The 20,507-nt window shown below is 37.4% G+C and overlaps 1 protein-coding gene across 9 annotated transcripts in view; it reads right to left on the bottom strand.

Annotated features, from left to right (window-relative positions):
- KIF14 (kinesin family member 14) overlaps positions 1–20,507 on the bottom strand; it is a 68,491-nt gene that overhangs the window by 13,210 nt on the left and 34,774 nt on the right. For all 9 annotated transcript variants that reach the window (XM_054449750.2, XM_063647429.1, XM_054449739.2 and 6 more), the window contains 6 exons: positions 15,905–15,998; positions 14,959–15,088; positions 10,606–10,706; positions 5,136–5,230; positions 654–878; positions 281–465 (listed from right to left, as the gene is read on the bottom strand). In XM_054449750.2, the coding sequence (XP_054305725.1) occupies positions 281–465; positions 654–878; positions 5,136–5,230; positions 10,606–10,706; positions 14,959–15,088; positions 15,905–15,998 (830 nt within the window). The remainder of the gene's footprint in view (positions 1–280; positions 466–653; positions 879–5,135; positions 5,231–10,605; positions 10,707–14,958; positions 15,089–15,904; positions 15,999–20,507) is intronic.

Here is a 20,507-nt window from a genome sequence, read left to right as displayed (position 1 = left end):
CATCTACAAGATGGTGATAACAACAGTGCCCACTGCTGGGGTTGTTATAAGGATTAAATGAGTTAATATCTGTAAATCACTTAGAACTACTCGTACATAGAGAGCCATGTAAGTCTTTGTTCAATAAATCAATTACAGACAACTACAGTCTCAGGATTTCAAAATAGAATGTACTTTTGAAAATCATACAGAGCTAATTTTGGGGAAGATATAGACAGTAGAAAGCCAATAAATAATTATTAAATGAATCCTTCAAATGATAATAAGCAAATCAATTTACCTGCAAAAATAACTGTAAGTAGCCTCCCAGTTTTTTAACTTCTTGTCTCAATTCATCCTCAAGTCTTGCTATGTCGGTACAAGGCAGTAAATCACTCAGCCAGTGTTTCATTAGCAGTACTAGCTGCTCAAAAGCACATGCAGTCTGAATAGTAAGTGACTGGATTGCTCGATCAGAAGAAAACACTTTGAAAGAAGAAAAATTACTGAATGAAATATTATCCAAATAAAAGAACTCATATATGATCATCATTAAAACATTTAACACAGTGAAAAGATGCATGCCAGATGTGCCAAATAATCATTCAAAACAAAGTGCAATGTGCAGAAAATAATCATTGATGTGAGTTAACAAAAGCAGTGAGATTGCTTACAGTTATCTTGACTTTCTTCATCTTGTTCTTCATGAGCCTTGGAAATGGCAAATAGCCCATTATAAATTTTAAGAAAACTATTAATTAGGCTGTCTGCTATAGTTCTTTCTTCATCATAACTCTGTCCAAGAAAATCTAATGAAGAACCAATCAATTCTTTGCAAATTCCAGGAAGAAATGACTCTGCTGAATTTGAGTAAATAGTACTTGATTTGTCCATTAAACCTACATCAACAGAAAATAGCCATTTTAAGCTTGTTTTCAGGAATAATACTTTTTTAAAAAAAAAAAGGGATCCTTACTTTATGTACTTCTGCATTACTGAAATGTATTACAACAACAAAGCATTTTTGTGTTCACTGTGGAATTAGAAAAACAAAACTATTAGTATATATAACATCGTATGCTATGCTGTACTTGGAAGTATATCTTCCATGCTATACTTGCGTATGTTGATTTCCAGGGTGCTCCATAATGTTAATTCTGCAGAAACTACCCCTCTGCTGCTTGCAAATATTACTCGTATACTATTGCTCTTCCAAAAATGTTCAGGCATAATACTTTCAAACAAATGTTTTAATGTAAGCATATTATAGGATCACTGATCAATAAATTCAAAGTAGGCTATACTTATTTCAATTCAGCCTCATTTCTATATGCTAAAGTGAAAACACAATTCCATTCATGGATCAATTAACCTCTCAACAGCATCAATCCATAGATTTAGTAGCTCCCTGACTGTACTATGAGACAATAGAGAATCCAAATATCCCATATAACCATTGGTTTAATCTCTTCCTTTACTTTCTGGTAGGAATTAATTTTCTTTTTCTTTTTTTTTTTTTTTTTGAGAGACAGGGTTGGGCCAGGCACGGTGGCTCACGCCTGTAATCCCAGCACTTTGGGAGGCCGAGGCGGGCAGATCATGAGGTCAGGAGATCGGGACCATCCTGGTGGTGAAACCCCATCTCTACTAAAAATACAAAAAAATTAGCTGGGCATGGTGGCACATGCCTGTAGTTCCAGCTACCCGGGAGGCTGAGGCAGGAGAATTGCTTGAAGCCAGGAGGCAGAGGTTAAAGTGAGCCGATATGGCACCACTGCACTCCAGCCTGGGCAACAAAGCAAGACTCTGTCTCCAAAAAAAAAAAGAGAGACAGACAGGGTCCTGCTCTGTTGCCCAGGCTGGAATGCAGTGGTTACTCACAAGCGTGATCATAGCACACTAAGCCTCAAACTCCTGGGCTCAAGCAATCCCTTGGCCTCAGCCTCCACAGTAGGTGGGACGACAAGCATGTACCACTATGTCTGGTGGGATTAATTTTCCCTAAAGAACTGTAATTCATGAAAACAATGACAGTTACATAAAATTAGAAATATAATTGGATTCATAAACTGGAAAAGTAGGCAATGATAAACTACATTAAAAGTAGTGTCTCAGTCAGGCGCAGTGGCTCATGTCTGTAATCCCAGCACTTTGGGAGGCCAAGGTGGGCAGATCACCTGAGGCCAGGAGTTCAAGACCAGCCTGGCCAACACGGTGAAACCCCGTCTCTACTAAAAATGAAAAATCAGCCAGGCATGGTGCTGGGCACCTGTAATTCCAGCTAATGGGGAGGCTGAGGCAGGAGAATCACTTGAACATGGGAGAAGGAGGTTGCAGTAGGCCAAGATCGAGCCATTGCACTCCAGCCTGGGCAAAAAGAGCGAAACTCTGTCTCAAAAAAAAAAAAACAAAAAACGTAATGTCTCAGTACTTCTACTTTACAATAGTTTCTCCTTGAGGTATACTACAATCAAGATAGGCTAAAACCGGCTGGGCGCGGTGGCTCATGCCTGTAATCCCACCACTTTGGGAGGCTGAGGCTGGTGGATCACGAGGTCAGGAGATCGAGACCATCCTGGTTAACACAGTGAAACCCCGCCTCTACTAAAAATATAAAAAAAAAAATTAGCCGGGCATGGTGGCAGGCGCCTGTAGTCCCAGCTACTCGGGAGGTTGAGGCAGGAGAATGGCGTGAACCCGGGAGGCGCAACTTGCAGTGAGCCGAGATCGTGCCACTGCACTCCAGCCTGGGAGACACAGCAAGACTCCGTCTCAAAAAAAAAAAAAAAAAAAGATAGGCTAAAACCAACTGATTATCTACGGTTAATACAGCACATCTCTGAGGGATGGATTTTCTAAGCACTGTCTAAATCAGAAATAAATGAGAAGCTTGACTCATTCAGAGCCTCTGGAAATAACTTTATCCTGGAGTCCTAATATATTGAGTATAATTATTCTTATTTAATAGACAAGATTAAGTTTTCTGGTCTACTTCATAGGTGCTTAAAAGCAGCAAACTAAAAGGAGGTAGAATAAAGGCATAGGGTGGGGAATATTAAAAAACTAGAACAAAGGTAAGAGTTTGGTTTGTAAAGAGAAAAAGAAAAGCTACAAAACCCAAAGCTACAGTAAGGTAACGATGACTCAATATCATTATGATGATAATGACTATAGTAGAGTCATCGAGAAGAGTTAACTATATATTCTCTATTTAAGAAGATAATTGTATTAATGCATTCTAAAATCCAACAAAAACATTTTAGAAAGACCTGCAAAAATACAGTAAAATATATGGCCCTGAATTTTAGAAGTTAAGATACTTGCTCAACTTCCCAAAGCTAGAAAGTGCTAGACACTGGGGTACAGCCCCTCACCCCCAGGCCTGGTCCCCCTTCCACCACTCACAGCTGCCCAGACGGGGGTCCTACTAAGTTCACAGGTGGGTTTCCATTACTGTCTTTGAAAACCGCAAATAAGCAAAGACCTTTTCTATCTGACTTCCCTTAAAATTATTTTTGTAAAATATCTTACTCAGATAATACCAAATAAATAAGTTGCTACCACAGATACATATCTTTTTATTTTGCTGGTAAATAAAAAACCCACAGCATATTTTAATCTACCTTAGATTAAATAAGTAGTAGGATCATAATTATCTTCCTAAAAGAAACCCTAATTTCTACAATTTAAAGTCAAGATGAGATATAATACCTTTTATGACTACTCATATTCCATTAGAATCTTTATCAAATAGATTGTTACATAATTATTTTAAAATTTTTGTTTACTAAGTATAACATGTGTACTGTAAAGTGCATATATCTTAAGTGTACAGCTGATTTATATATGTGTACGTCTGTAAAACCCACTTAGCTCAATGTATACAACATTTCCACCATCCCATCCCAACAGGTTTCCTCTTCCCGGTTACTAACTCCCAACAGAGGTAACCACTATTCAATTCTAACCTACTTTGGCTTTTGTCACCATAGTTTAGTTTATCTATCCTTAAACTTCATATAAAAGTAATCATGTAGTATATACTCTTTTGGATCTGGCTTCTTTCACTCAACATTATGTTTCTGGAATTCATCCAGGTTATTGTGTGAATCAGTCATTCCTTCTTTTTTATTGCTGCATAGTAGTCTATTGTTAGCAGGTAGTAATTTTTTTTTTTTTTTTGAGATGGAGTTTCACTCTTGTTGCCCAGGCTGGAGTGCAATGGTGCCATCTCAGCTCACCACAACCTCTGCCTCCCAGGTTCAAGCAATTCTCCTGCCTCAGCCTCTCGAGTAGCTGGGATGACAGGCATGCACCACCACGCCCAGCTAATTTTGTATTTTTAGTAGAGACAGGGTTTCACCATGTTGTTCAGGCTGGTCTTGAACTCCCCACCTCAGGTGATTTGCCCATCTCGGCCTCCCAAAGTGCTAGGATTACAGACGTGAGCCACCGTGCCCAGCCCAGCAGGCAGTAATTTTTAAATTGTAATTATTACAGGTAGTCACACATATAAAATTTACAGTGTATCCTCTCCTCCTACATTTTAAAATAACATTATAATAAATATTGGTAAAAAATAATTATTCAGAGGAATAATTCCTTAACTTTTTAAAAAATATTGAAATTATTTTGGGATAGATGATACATAGATCATTATGTAAAATTCAGAAGAAACCAAAGGGTATGCAGTGAAAAGGGTGCCTTCCTTCCTGTCCTGTCTCCATCCCCAAGCTCCCATGTACAACCAGCACTTTTGGGGTTTTGGTGTAGTTCTCCAGAGAGATCTTATTCATTTACAAGCATCTATGTCCACATCTTCTTTTTTCTCCTCCTCACACAAATGATAGAATAAAATACATAATCCGCTGCACTTTGCTTTTTTTCACTTGTAAGGAAGTAATATTCTCATACATTTTGGAACATACACACCTTCCACATTTGAATTAGTTACTCTACTAAAAGGCTTTGAAATAAATCACAGAGCACAGAATTTTTGAAGTGGAAGGGGTCATTGATCCAACCTCCTCATTTTACAGAGGAATCAGAAGCTTCCAGGAAATGAAATGATTTGCACACGGATAAGAAAAAATATAATGGTAGAACCAAGACTCAATGCTTTTCTCGCCATACAGGAAATGTGAAGAAAAAAATACCTGATGAATGCGAAGAATGCAAATTCTTAATTGGATGGACTTGTATGTCATGTAAACAACCAGAAATTCTTCTGTTCTTCATCAAACTCCTACTCCTGAAAAAAGACAAACCATAAGATTAGCAGTTCTATACCACATGGAATAATATTATTAAGAATATTTATAACTTCTCTAAAGAAAATGGACATTCATGTGTGTGTTTTTCATTAAAAATTTTCATCAAAGGAAAAATTCATTTGGTTAATTTAGCAAGAATTTTACTATTTACAGGCAGTGTTCTAGGCAGATAGTTAATTAAATAGAATAAGTATTTATTAAGCACTACTATTTGCAGGCTCTGGATATTGTGGTAAAATGTGGCAAACATGGTTTCTGGGCTCACTAGGCTTAAAATCTAGAACAAAAGAGATAAATTAGGCAAATAATTACAATAAAGTGATGAATGTGATGAAAGCATACAGTGTTGTGGTAGATTCTATAAAAGAACTTGACCTGGCCCAAGAAGTCAGGGGGGCCTCCTTGAGCAGTAACCCTCAAGGATAAGTAAAACTTAGCCAAATAGAGGGCAGGCTTGGGAAGCAGGGAATAGTGTCTCAGACACAAGCAACAGAAGACCTGATAAATGAAAGTAGTGTACATGCAAAGAACCAAACAAGGTTCAGAAGGACTGTGGCCTATGATGTAAGAGAGAGAGCAGCAAGAGATTAAGCTGGGAGGTGCACAGGGGCCAGCTTGAGGTGGTCTTTGTATGTCAATAAAGCTTGGATTTTATCCTGAGCAAATTATCCAGGGAAGGATTTTATCTTATTTTTTTAAGTGGCCGAGTTGGGATTTATTTATTTTCTTTCAACTTTGATTTTAGGTTCAAGGGGTACATGTGCAGGTTTGTTACTGGGTAAATTTCATGCTGTGGGGGTTTGGTCTACAGATAATTTTGTCACACAGGTAACAGGCATAATTCCTGATGGTATTAAAGAGTTTTTCAATCCTCACCTTCCTCAAATAGGCCCCAGTGTCTATTATTCACTTCTTTGTGTCCATGTGTACTCAATGTTTCAAGGAAAGATTTTAAACAGGGAAGTGATTTAGGTAAATAAACATTTAAGCAGGTATCTGCTACACTGTGTACAAAGCATAATACCTGTGAAGTGCAGCAGTGGTACGAATGGAAGAAATGTTTCTATCTCCAATTGCTCTTTTTGCTGACCTCTTTTTCCTCAACCTATAAAAATGCCCCAATTTCTAGCCGGGCGTGGTGGCAGGTGCCTGTAGTCCCAGCTACTCGGGAGACTGAGGCAGAAGAATGGTGTAAACCCGGGAGGAGGAGCTTACAGTGAGCGAAGATCATGCCACTGCACTCCAGCCTGGGCGACAGAGCAAGACACCATCTCAAAAAAAAAAAAAAAAAAAAAGCCCCAATTTCTGCTTTGAGTTTGCTTGGCTGCCTAAGCTGTTATTTTCTTTCTTTCTGTTTGCTTCTTGAAAATGGAGGCTACCCTTTCTGCTACTTGAGAAAGCAGTCTACCTCCATATTGCCGTTCATCTATAAATTTTCTAAACCCAAACTCCAATTCCTATGTCAATGAAACTAACAGAGCAGTGATCTAGATCTAAATTTAGTGGATCCTTTGAAGTATTTTTCCTAACAGAACTCTCTATTACAGTTGGCTACTCAAAGAAAAATACTATTTGTCGAAAAGATTATTAAGCCAAAGCATTCTATCACTAGTAGCCTAAATGTTTCAAATATAAAATTTCCCCCATGAACTCTTACAAGAAAAACACAGAAATAGGACTGATAAAAGGGAAAGGAAATATCAATTCTCAAATATTACAGTTTTTCTGCTTAGGGGTGAAAAAAGAGTATATTATTACAGCAAGTCTAAACTAGGAAAATAGTTATTCTTGCAACAGTATCATAGTTAAACAATGTTTAAACCCAAGTAAAATGCTTGTCATATTCCTTTCAAAGAGTTTTTACTTAACCTCAGAGGGAAATTTATTTTTAACTGTCAACAGTATATATCAAAATTTATAGGCAGCCAAACCAGTCTATTTTATTGCAGAACGACTGTGGCATATCATTGCCTAGTAGAAGTTCTATAATTAAGAATCTGTCAGTGTTTCCATTACCTGCAGGCATTCTCAGAGTTTGGAATTCTGTCATAAACATTCTTACAAGGCTAAAACTTCATATACAAGGTCTCAGACTAAGAGCAATTTTTTAAAAATATGATACTTTTAAATTTAGAAGTACCCAAAAATCTCTGTGAAATGAAAACATCCAATTTCAAAATCTTAAAAAACATTGAGATGTTTTGATTTTTGGTAACATCTTAAATTTCTGCTGATTCCCTAATTATTAACTTAAAAGTCAACAAAAAATAAGATGTAAATTGCCAACATCCAGGAGGCTAAAAGTCTTTTTTTTTTTTTCAGAGATGGAGGCTCACTCTATCGCCCAGGCTGGAGTGCAGTGGCGCGATCTTGGCTCACTGCAAGCTCTGCCTCCTGGGTTCACGCCATTCTCCTGCCTCAGCCTCCCGAGTAGCTGGGACTACAGGTACCCAACACCACGCCCAGCTAATTTTTGTATTTTTAGTAGAGACGGGGTTTCACCATGTTAGCCAGGATGGTCTCAATCTCCTGATCTCGTGATCCGCCCACCTCGGCCTCCCACAGTGCTGGGATTACAGGCATGAGCCACCGCACCCAGCCCCAGTAGGCTAAAAGTTTAATGCTCATTATTAATGGTCATATTGTGATTTACAATTCTAAATATACAAAGTTTAAATCTGTTTATAATAAAAATAATACAAAACTAGTAATCCTAAAATCCAAAGATATTCATAAATCATTCTCTGATGAATTTATTGGTCTGATTTAAATTTTTGGGTTAAATATCTCAAGCTCTATCTACCCAATTTCACCTAAGGACCATATTTAGCTCACTTCAGTGCCAAAGGCCAACTCTGTCAAGTCCTCAAGACAAATCACTTGAAGATATTACCATCTGTTACTGGTACTGGACAGAAATCATAGCTTCTCTGTATTCTAAGATTTAATCTTATTCAATATATATTAAGCATCCAATAATAATCAGAGCTGCCATTTATTGAATGCCCACCCACCGTAATAGGAGCTTTATATGCACTATCTCTAATCCTCATAACAACTCTGCAACATAACCATCATCAGCCCGATGTTGTCAATCATGGTGGTCATAGTAGAAGTAGCAGGAGCAGCAGCTGCTCTATACATAGGACCTCACTTAATCTTAATAGTAAATCCCTGTAAAGTAGGTATATATTACTGTCTTCATTTTATAGATGAGAAAATTGAAGCCTAGGGATGTAATGTCACTTGTACATGACTACACTGAGCATGGAGTAGCACCCAGGACCCTGATATTAGACCTTGTGACCTCTTTGCTATGCTATATTGTAGGGGGATACAGACATGTTCCCTACACTCAAGGAGCTCATTTCTGTGTAAAACATATGCTTTGTATTTCATTCAGGATAATGTTTGTTATGTATTAGCAATTTCTTACCATAGCTTAGAGGTTACCATGTGACCAATAAAGCAGAAATAATGGGGGAAAGTTGTTATAAAATAGTTTCATCTCTTTGAGGAAAATCATAAAAGAGTTTAAAATAAGCCAAGTCAAAAACAAGGCTATAGGCCTAAAATGATTTAGAAACCCAAATGGATTTTGATCTGCAGCTGAAGGCAATGAAGTTTAAGAAAACAAAAAACAATTAGCTTAAACAGAAGGATGCTACTATTTCGTATACAATGGAGAGACGATATGGCATAGCAGTTAAGAAAATCAGGAGCTTTGGAGTCACCCAAACTTGGATTTGAGTAATGGCTCTTCCTCCTATCAGCTCTGTGACTTTGGACAAGTCACTTAACCTCTCTAAATTCTCAGTTTCTTCATCTGTAAAATGAGGGTAATGACAATGTCTACTTCATAGGTTTGTGGTGTGTACTAGGTGAGATAAGGCTTAGTAAGCATTTAATAAATGCTCTTAATAACAATGATGCTTCTTCTGACAGATAAATACTATTGACCCTTACATCCTGAAAATCCCCAGCTCCATCCACCAAAGTTCTAAACCCAAATATACACCTGGATGTTCCCTGAGAATCTCAAATTCTTCATGTTCAAAATTCAACTCCTCTTAAACGCTCCATCTCAGGCAACAAGACTTTCCCCTAGTCAGTCACCCAATTTAAAACCAGGAGTCATCCTTGCACCCTTCACACCTTCAGCCCCACAACCAGTCTCTGCATCCTGTTGATTCTGCATCCTGAGTATGTATAAAACTCGACTTTCCTCTTCACTGCATTTAAAATCCTTCTGTCTAGCCTCAGTTCAGGTTTTTATCAACTGCTCCTGCCTCTACTTTCCTCAATTCCTGGTCTTTCAGGACAGAGGGTATTTTGTATTCATCTTTGCTTCCTGAGGACACAGCAGACAGTAGTCATCAAAGAAATACTTGCTTAAAAACCAGACCAAACTAGGAGGCTAAATTGGCTCCAAGGCCTTTCCATAATACCATTTTGCCTCTCTATAATCTAAGCATCTGAGGTCTAAGCAGAACTAGTTTTTCCTTGAAAAGCATATATTATTCACTATGGAGGTCTTTTATGTTTTGAGTTAACAAGCAACATTTGTCATATATAGAAGTTGTCTATCACTATGATTTATTCTTTTGTGGAGTTCATACTAGCTTTACTGTATTTAAAATTCTGTAACTTACAAGAAAATATCATCAATATGTCAAGTTCTTGAGAAAGGGTAATTTTTTTTTTTTTTTTTTGAGACGGAGTCTCGCTCTGTCGCTCAGGCTGGAGTGCAGCGGCTGGAGTGCAGTGGAGCGATCTCGGCTCACTGCAAGTTCCGCCTCCCAGGTTCATGCCATTCTCCTGCCTAAGCCTCCCGAGTAGCTGGGAGTACAGGTGCCTGCTACCACACCGGGCTAATTTTTTGTATTTTTGGTAGAGACGGGGTTTCACCGTGTTAGCCAGGATGGTCTCGATCTCCTGACCTCGTGATCCACCCACCTCGGCCTCTCAAAGTGCTGGGATTACAGGCGTGAGCCACCACACCCGGCCAGAGAAAATAATTTAAAAGTAATAAATACTGTTCATTTTTACGGAAAATTTAATTTATGCTACTCTAAGTTGCTCTTAAGATTTATGTGATGAAACACTGAAAAACTGGTTTCTCTTCTAACTAACTAATAAACAATTTAATGCCCTAAGTGCTGTAATTTGACCAATAACATATTATTCCTCTTATAGTTCTGGGTTTCCTGTCCAGACATCTATCATGACAATGGTTCTTTTAAAATAAGGAAATAATATATATAATATACAATTTACACACACACACACACACACACACACACATGCATGCACACACAAAAAGCAAGAAAACCAGTAACAAAAATGTCTTTACCTCCTTCTAGAAAGTGAAGAAACTGGTGCATCCATAATGTCGGGTTCCCATTCATCTTCAGGATCACAAAAGACATCTTCACCCCTGTTACTACCATTACTCTAAGAAAAATATAATATATAGTTTCAATAAATTTGGGGTGAAAAAATGTTTAGCAACTAAGAAAAAAAAGATTAAATCCTTTGTTACATTTAAACCACAAAATTAGCAGATTATATATTATCTGATAAGTCTAAAAAATCATTCCTGATCAAATTAAAAGTCAATCACACAATGATAGGAATGATATTAAAAGACATCTACTTTTAATAAAAACAATAGAAATCATTAAATAATTCAGGAATAATAAACTTGAGATTTATAAGAATAGTAAAAACATAAACAATAAAATCCGCAGGAGAAACATAAAAGAATAATCTGACAAAGTTAAGATGTAGTCACTTCCTGGTTGAATATATTGATCAGGATTATAGTCTATATTTTACAAATTTAATGTAATAACAATTACAGTTCTAGCAAAATGCTACATAGAACTTGATTCAGAGACAGTATAATTTTACAGAAAAATAAGTTAAAAACTGCAATGAATGGTTAAAAGTAGGAGGTAAGTTAAACCTAGGGTAATTCAACCACTAGGTTTTAAAGTATATATCAAGGCAAGAATAATCAAATGACCTCCATACTACTTTTGTCGTTCTAAAAACACAAGCAATTCATATTAATTGTAGAAAATTTGGAAATTATTAATACATATAAACACAAAGAAAAAAGTTAAAACCACTCATAAACCCATCATTTTCACATAAACATTGTCAATGCTTTGGTATGATTGCTTTCAGCCTTTTTGGATTTTCTATTATGAATATACTTCACGTTTATGACATAAACCCTACTTCTTCATGGTGTAAGAATTCTCTTTTTTTCCTTTGTAGAGAGATGGCTGGTATCGAACTCCTGGGCTCAAGTGATCCTCTCATCTCAGCCTCCCAAAGTGCTGGGATTACAGGGCAACCTTGACCTTCTGGACTCAAGTAATCCTCTCACTGCAGCCCTCCAAGCAGCTGGGACTCCAGGCACGCAACGCCACATCTGTCTAATTTTCAGATTTTTGGTAAAAGGGACAGGGTCGGCTGGGTATGGTGGCTCATGTCTGTAATCTCAGGATTTTGGGAGGCTGAGGCAGGCGGATCACCTGAGGTCAGGAGTTTGAGATCAGCGTGGCCAACATGGTAAAATCCTGACTCTACTAAAAATACAAAAAAAAAAAAAATTAGCTGGGCATGGTGGCATGTGCCTGTAATCCCAGATATTCAGAAAGCCAAGGAACAAGAATCGTTTGAACCTGGGAGGTGGAGGTTGCAGTGAGCGGAGATTGTGCCACTGCACTCCAGCCTGGGCAACAGAGCAAGACTCTGTCTCAAAACAAACAAACAAATAAGCAAACAAACAAAAACTATGTTACCCAGGCTGTTCTTGAACTCCTGGGCTCAAGTGATCCTCCAGCCTTGGCCTCCCAAAGTGTTGAGATTAAAAGTGTGAGCCACCGTGCCCGGCCCTGCTAACATTTCCTTTAGGATTTTTATAGCTGTGTTGATATTAAGATTGGTTGGTAGGCCAGGCACAGTGGCTCACGCCTGTAATCCCAGCACTTTGGGAGGCTGAGGCAAGTGGATCACAAGGTCAGGAGATTGAGACCGCTGATGCAGGAGAATCGCTTGAACCCGGGAGACGGAGGTTGCAGTGGGCCGAAATCGCACCACTGCACTCCAGCCTGGTGACGGAGTGAGACTCTCAAAAAAAAAAAAGAAGAAAAAAAAAGATTGGTTGGTAATTCTCTTCTGAGTCATCTTTTCAGTTATTGTGGTTTTCGTTTGTTTGTTTTTAATCAGTTATTCTAGCATAAGATAAACTGTGACACTTTCTATTTATTGCTATGTTCTAGAATAGTTTAAACAGAATAAGATTTATCTGTTCTTTGCCAGTTTAAAAGAGCTTACCCATAAGAGTGTCTGAGATTAGCACCTTCTTTTCCTATACTTTGTTGTTGTTTTTTTTTTGAGGCCAGTTTGTTGATGAACGTTTCAAATTATTGCATGGTTATTCACCTATGAAGTCAACTTTCATAATTTATCTTTTTCTAAAGTCTTTTATTTGAAGGAAATTGTCAAATTTATTAGCATAAAGTTTTATAGGTAACATAATTTTTAAATGTTCTATGTTTACTTAAATGCCACTTCTCATTTCTAAGATCACATTTATCTTTTCAAAGAACAAGAGCTTATATTTATTAATTTCTAATTCATTATTGCTTTTATCTCATGATTCCTTTCATTGCTTTCCTTTGTTTTATTTTGTTTTTATTTTCATTTTTCCATTAAACAATTCAAGTGTTAGGCTACAATTTGGCAGCATCCTCTAAGTTTTTCCATATGATACCTTCATTACTATAATGATCTAAGTAGTATATAGTTCCATATGGAGTCACATTATTTAAAGGTAGTATATTTTACAAATAGTAGCAATGCAACAATACATGTTGCAACTATTTTAGGGATAATTTATGGATAATTAGATAATATGAACTTTAAACTTTAAATTCATACCTCTCACAAAACACCATAATAAATTCTATGTGATTCAAAGATGTGAACTTTTTTTTTTTAATTAAAAGAAAATGCAGGGGTTGTACAATGTTTAAGTAAGATCTCTGGAATAATAGATGGATTCAAATTTACCAAATTAAAAATGCCTGTATAACAAAATGAAACCAACAAAAAGATGATATAATCAGGAAAAAAGATGTATGATAAATATAAAGGCTTATCAAAATATGTAAATAACTTTTATAGCTATATTAATTTCCTACATTTCATTTAACAAAAAATTCAGCCAGGCGCGGTGGCTCACGCCTGTAATCCCAGCACTTTGGGAGGCCGAGGCCGGTGGATCACAAGGTCTGGAGATCGAGACCATCCTGGCTAACATGGTGAAACCCCATCTCTACGAAAAACACCAAAAATTAGCCAGGCGTGGTGGCGGGCACCTGTAGTCCCAGCTACTCAGGCGGCTGAGGCAGGAGAATGGCGTGAACTCAGGAGGTGGAGTTGCAGTGAGCCAAGATTGTGCCCCTGCACTCCAGCCTGGGCAACAGAGTGAGACTCCATCTCAAAAAAAAAAAAATTCAAAGGGAATGAACGCATACTTTACCCATAAAGAAACAACAGTGAAATCCCTAGATTTACTAGTTATTACAGTATAGGTTGCACACAATGGCTCACGCCTGTAATCCCAACACTTTGGGAGGCTAAGGTGAGAGGACTGCTTGAGGCCAGGAGTTCAAGACCAGCCTGGGCAACACAGCAAGACTCTGTCTCTATTAAAAAAGAATAATAATAAGCCCAGGCATGGTGGCTCACACCTGTAATCCCAGCACTTTGGGAGGCCAAGGCATGTGGATCATCCGAGGTCAGGAGTTCGAGACCAGCCTGGCCAACATGGTGAAACCTTGTCTCTTTTAAAAAAATACAAAAATTAGCTGGGGCTGGTGGCAGGCACCTGTAATCCCAGCTATTCAGGAGGCTGAGGCAAGAGAATCGCTTGAACTCGGGAGGCAGAGGTTGCAGTGAGCTGAGATTGCACCATTGCACTCCAGCCTGGGCGACAAGAGCGAAACTCCGTTTCAAAATATATATATATATATATATATATATATATATATATATATATATATATATATGTATAAAATGCAAACTGGTAACATCAGTAAATGGCAATATTTCTAGCAAGCAATTTGTCGGTGAGCATCAAAGTGTAATAAAAAGTTCATATTTTTAGTTTCATTTTGGAAAATAAAAGATGACAAAATAAGATATTAAAAACTACTATGTACAGAGATTTTTTAGTTGTGACTATAACAGGCCGCAGGCAGTTGGAAGCACTCAAAGCACAGCATCGGAGAAATGTAAATATGCAAAAAGGTACATTAGGCATAGAAAGATCATCTCAAATGATGTAATATGATTTATGTCTATCAAATTTCCTCTTTCCTTAAGCTTAAATGTAAAAATTTTAAAAATATACAATTATGACAATAGATTCCACTCAAATTTCTCTATTATACCTATAACTGTATTAAAACAATCCAATAAAACTCCATTTAAATGTAAAAATAAATATATATAATTGTTAATACTGGTTGGTTTAGGTAATTGATAGATTGCCTTTTATTTTCCAAATTTTCTATACGGAGAATATGTCACTTTTATATATATTTTTTTCACCAAAAGCAGGTACTTGAACTTTTATACTTTTTTATTTTAAAAAATTTGTAGAGATTTTAATAATATTCCAAACCTCATAAAGTTCTTTCATTGCTGCAAGTTTAGATTCAAACTTTTCCAGACTCCAGAATGTTGAGACTCCTAGTTTCAGGTTACGAACCCGAATAGAAGTGTCAGAACTACTTTTATCTGATATATCATGTCTGAAAGAAAAACAAACAAAAAAAAGCTTATCCTGAAACATACACATCCATTTATACTAACAGTTTTCTGGGGTAGAATAATTTCCCTAAAAATTCCATCCACTGATTAAGTCTTTCCACAGTTAAGTATTTTTATTATAGTAATAATCATATAAGTATAAAACATATAAAAATAACATAAAAATTTTTTAAAATCAAAAATTTCTAATAAGGTATGTTCCTTTTGAACAATGAAATACTGATACATTTTCAACTCAAAAGAAAATTAGCAAATTCCTAAAACAACTAAAATTATTTTATTTATAAATATGCTAGTATGTTAGTTGTTGAAATCTCTCTTAATCCAGAATGACCTCTGAAAGGGTAAAGTCTCACTGGGGATTCTGGGGATTCTGATACCAGCTCTTTCCCATAGCTGTAGAATGGACTTTAGAGAAATTAAATGATAGCCGGGCGCAGTGGCTCACGCCTGTAATCCCAGCACTTTGAGAGGCCAAGGCAGGCAGATCACTAGGTCAGGAGTTTGAGACCAGCCTGGCCAACATGGTGAAAATCCCATCTCTAACTAAAAATACAAAAATTAGCTGGGTGTGGTGGTGCACGCTTGTAATCCCAGTTACTCAGGAGGCTGAGGCAGGAGAATTGCTTGAACCCGGGAGGTGGAAGTTGCAGTGAGCCCAGATTATGCCACTGCACTCCAGCCCGGGCAATAGAGCAAGACTCTGTCTCAGAAAAAAAAAAAAAAAAAAGAGAAACTAAATGATATAAAGGCCAACTTGTTTAAAACATTTATAATCAGGATAATTAATTACTCACCTGCCAAAAACATAGTATGTTTTCAATTTGCTGCTGATAGCATTGGCTTCCTGAATCATCATTGAGAGTTTCATAGAGCTCCAAGTTGTCTGCACTAATACAAAGCACACAGAAAAGATTCAAAATACATACATGGGCACTAACATATACCATTAGGCAAAATAATTCCTAAAAAAAAAATTACTGATTTTAAATGAATGGTTTTAACTCTATATTGCAGAAGGGTAAGTGATATTTGAGTAATTTGGTGAAATAAAACATTTTTCCTATAAAATGAGGTTTTTGCCTGTGGGAAGATGTAAGAAAATGGAAGTTGATATTAAAAATATAAGCCAAAGACAATGCTTTACTTTCTAATATCTAGAAAAAAAATTTTTTTCTAATGTCTTTTTTCTTTCTTCCTCATTTCTAAATTCTTTCAAGTATTGAGTATTCTATAGTCTTACTTATGTAGAAACATGTCCTTTTGTATTTTGCCTAAAAATTAAAAAAAAAATTTATATATATATATGTCAGGACATTAAAATAAAAAGGAAAATAATTTAGTGCACAATTTCACTTTCCTTTTTTTTCTTTTTTTTTTTTGAGTCAGGGTCTCAGTGGCTCAAGCATGGCTCAGTGCAGCCTTGACCTCCCCAGGCTCAAGTGATCCTCCCATCTCAGCCTTCCAAGTAGCTGGAACTACAGGTGCATGCCACCACACCCAGCTAACTTTTTTATATTTTGTAGAGATGGGGTTTTGCCATGTTGCTCAGGCTGGTCTTGAACTCCTGAGCTTAAGCAATCTACCTGCCTCAGCCTTCCAAAGTGCTGGGATTAGAGGCATGAGCCACCACACCCAGCTCCTAATTTGAATTTAAGATTATGAATGGGCACAGTAGCTCATGTCTATAATCCCCATATTTTGGGAGGCTGAGGCAGGAGGATCACTTGAAGGCCAGAATTTCAAGGCCTGCCTGGGCAACATAGTGGCACCATATCTCTCGAAAATAAAATAAATTAGCCAAGCAAGGAAGCATGCACCTGTAGTCCTAGCTACTGGGGAGCCTGAGACAAGAAGATCACTTGAGCCCAGGAGTTTGAGGTTGCAGTCAGCTATGATGGCACTCTGCACCCTAGCCTGTGTGACAGAGCAAGACTTTGTCTCAAAAAAAAAAAAGATTTTATCATAAACATCTTCTATATTGTTCAGGCAAACTTATAACCAGTAATCTACTAAAAATAGCTTTCTGGAAGGATAAACTCATTATTCACATGAATTAAAAAATCAAGTAATCATTGTAAGGCACTGTCTAGGCCCTCAGAAGAATAAAAGTATTGCCTCCTGGCAATAGATACAAAGAGTATTGGCTGGGTGAAGTGACACACACTTGTAATCCCAGCACTTTGGGAGACCAAGGTTGGCGGATCAACCGAGGTCAGGAGTTTGAAACTAGCCTGGCCATCATGGTGAAACACTGTTTCTACTAAAAATACAAAAATTAGCCAGGCGTGGTAGCGGATGCCTGTAGTCCCAGCTACTCAGGAGGCTGAGGCAGGAGAATTGCTTGAACCCGGGAGACAGAGGTTGCAGTGAGCTGAGATTGCGCTACTGCACTCCAATGCACTCCAACCTGGGTGACAGAGCAAGACTCTGTCTCAGGAAAAAAAAAAGAGTATTAATATTTTAAAAGTTATTTTAAAGAAGTTATAGAAAGTACACAACATACCTACCAAGTATTCTTGCTAAAAAACTGAACCTGAATTTGATAGGCCTGTAGATCTAACTACCACTTTCTAGGGAATACTGGAACAGAGGAGCCTGTTAAGCAACACCAGGGAGACACAATCAGCAAAATCCAGAATCCAAAAAAACTCTACAGGACAAATCATCTGATTTCTTCAACAAATTACTAGATGAAAGAGAAGAGTGAATTTACAGATTAAAAGAGACTTAAAAGGCACATCTACCAAACACGATGTGTAGATCATGTTGGTATCCTGATTCAAACAAATCAAGTTTTTTTTTTTTAAAAAAAGGATGAAACAATCCAGGAAATATGAATATGGAGTAAATATGTGATGTGTAAGAAATTATTATTAATATAGTTATGGCAATGCTTAAAAGAGTGACAGAGAAAGAGAGAGAGGGAGAGCGAAAAGAGAGTCCTATCTAATTTAGAGATACACAGTGAAGTGTGTACACCTTAAATGATATGATGTCTGGAATTTGCTTCAAAACAGTCCAGGGAAGCAGTGAGTTTGAGGATAGCGGCAACAAGACAGAACATGTGTTGATAATCATTGAAGTTGGATAAATATATAAAGGCTTACTGCAGCAATCTCTACTTTTATAGTTTGTTTAAAATTTTCCATATATAAAAAAGTTTATATTAAAAATATGCTGTGTTTTACATAGAAATGTACCAAAAAAAGTACAATCAAAAGTCTCCCAGGACTTGGCTAGGCATGGTGGCTCACACCTGTAATCCCAGCACTTTGGGAAGCTGAGGCAGGCAGATCACCTGAGGTCAGAGGTTTGATACCAGCCTGGCCAACATGGTGAAACCCTGTCTACTAAAAATACAAAACTTAGCTGGGCATGGTGGTGCATGCCTGTAATCCCAGCTACTCAGGAAGCTGAGGCAGGAGAATCGCTTGAGCCTGGGAGGCAGAGGTTGCAGTGAGCCGAGATCACACCACTGCATTCCAGCTTGGGCAACAACAACAAAAAGACTTTAAAAAAAAAAAAAAAAAAAAGTTGGGCCAGGCCCCAGCGGCTCACACCTGCAATCCCAGCACTTTGGGAGGCTGAGGTGGGCAGATCACGAGGTCAGGAGGTAGAGACCATCCTGGCCAACATGGTGAAACCCCATCGCTACTAAAAATACAAAAACTGTACTCCCAGCTACTTGGGAAGCTGAGGCAGGAGAAACGCTTGAACCCGGGAGGCGGAGGTTGAGGTTGCAGTGAGCTGAGATCGCGCCACCGTACTCCAGCCTGCCAACAGACAAGGCTCTGTTTCAAAAAAAAAAAAAGGTCTCACAGGACTTAATGGCTTCACTGGTGAAGTCTACCAAACAATTAAAGAAGAATTAATGCTAATCCTTCTCAAACTCTTCCAAAAAGCTGAAGAGGAGGGAACATTTCCAATTCCTTTTGCAAGGCCAGCATTACCCTGATACTAAAGCCAGACAAAGACACTGCAAGAAAAGAAAACTACAGGCCAATATCCCTGATGAACATAGATCCAAAAATCTTCAACAAAATACTAGCAAACCAAATTCAACAGCACATTAAAAGGATCATACACCATGATCAAGTGGGGTTTATCACTGGGATGCAAGGATGGTTTAACATATACAAATCAATAAATGTGATATACCACATTAACAGACTAAGGATAAAAATCATATGATCATTTCAATAGGTGCAAAAAAGCTTTGACAAACTACAACATCCTTTTATGATAAAGACTCTCAACATCTCAACAAATTAGGTATAGAAGAATGTACCTCAACATAATAAAGGCTATATATGACAAGCCCACACCTAACATCTTCAATGGCAAATAGCTGAAAGCTTTTCCTTTAAGATCAGGCACATGACAAGGATGACTACTCTCACCACTTCTATTGAACATAGTACTGGAAGTCCTAACAAAATCAGCTGGGCAAGAAAAAGAGATAAAAGGTATCCAAACTGAGAAGGAAGAAGTAAAATTGTTTGTTTACAGATGACATGATCTTATATATAGAAAACTCTAATAACACCACCAAAAGTGAAATAAGCCAGACATAGAAAGATAAACACTATATGATCTCACTTATATGTGGAATCTAAAAATGTTGAACTCATAGGCACAGAGAGTAGAATGATGGTTACCAGGAAATACAGGATAGGGGAATGGGAAGATGTTGGTCAAAGGCTACAAAGTTTCAGTTATGCAGGATGAATACACTCTGGAGGTCTAATGTACAGAAAGTTGCCTATAATTAATAATACTGTATTGTATACTTGAAATAAGAGAGTATATCCTAAGTGTCCTCATGACAAAAAAAAAAAACTAGGTGAGGTGATTATGGTAATCATTTTGCAATATATGTAAAAACATCATGTTGTACATCTTAAATATAAATAATTTTTATTTGTTAATTACACCTCAGTAAAGCTAGAAAAAAAATCTCTTAAGAAAAAAATGTCTAAGTGAAAAAGAAAACAAAGTAATCCATGACTAAGCACAACTATTAACAGATATAAAACAAGGATTAAGAATTAGAATAAGATATATTTTTTAAAAACATGCTGCACATTGAAATTTTGCTTACTATTTGCTCAGTTGCAGTACAATTAACAAATTGTCAGACTGGGTGGCTTATAAACAACAGCAATTTATTGCTCACAGTTCAGGAGGCTGGAAGTCTGAGATCAGGGTTCCAGCATCGGTCAGGTTCTGGTGAGGGCCCTGTTCTGGGTTGCAGACTACCATCTTCATGCTATGTCCTCACTTGGTGGAAGAGGAGAGGGGACTCTCTGCAATTTCTTTCACATGGGGACTAATTCTATCTATCAGGGCTCTACCCTCATGACTTACTCACCTGCCAAAGACCTCCACTTCCTAACA

The sequence above is a fragment of the Pongo pygmaeus genome, chromosome 1, assembly GCF_028885625.2.
Source record: "Pongo pygmaeus isolate AG05252 chromosome 1, NHGRI_mPonPyg2-v2.0_pri, whole genome shotgun sequence".
In the NCBI taxonomy this organism is placed as follows: Eukaryota; Metazoa; Chordata; class Mammalia; order Primates; family Hominidae; genus Pongo; species Pongo pygmaeus.
Note: the sequence above shows the minus strand (reverse complement) of the source record. Positions and strands in the feature narration are given on the sequence as shown.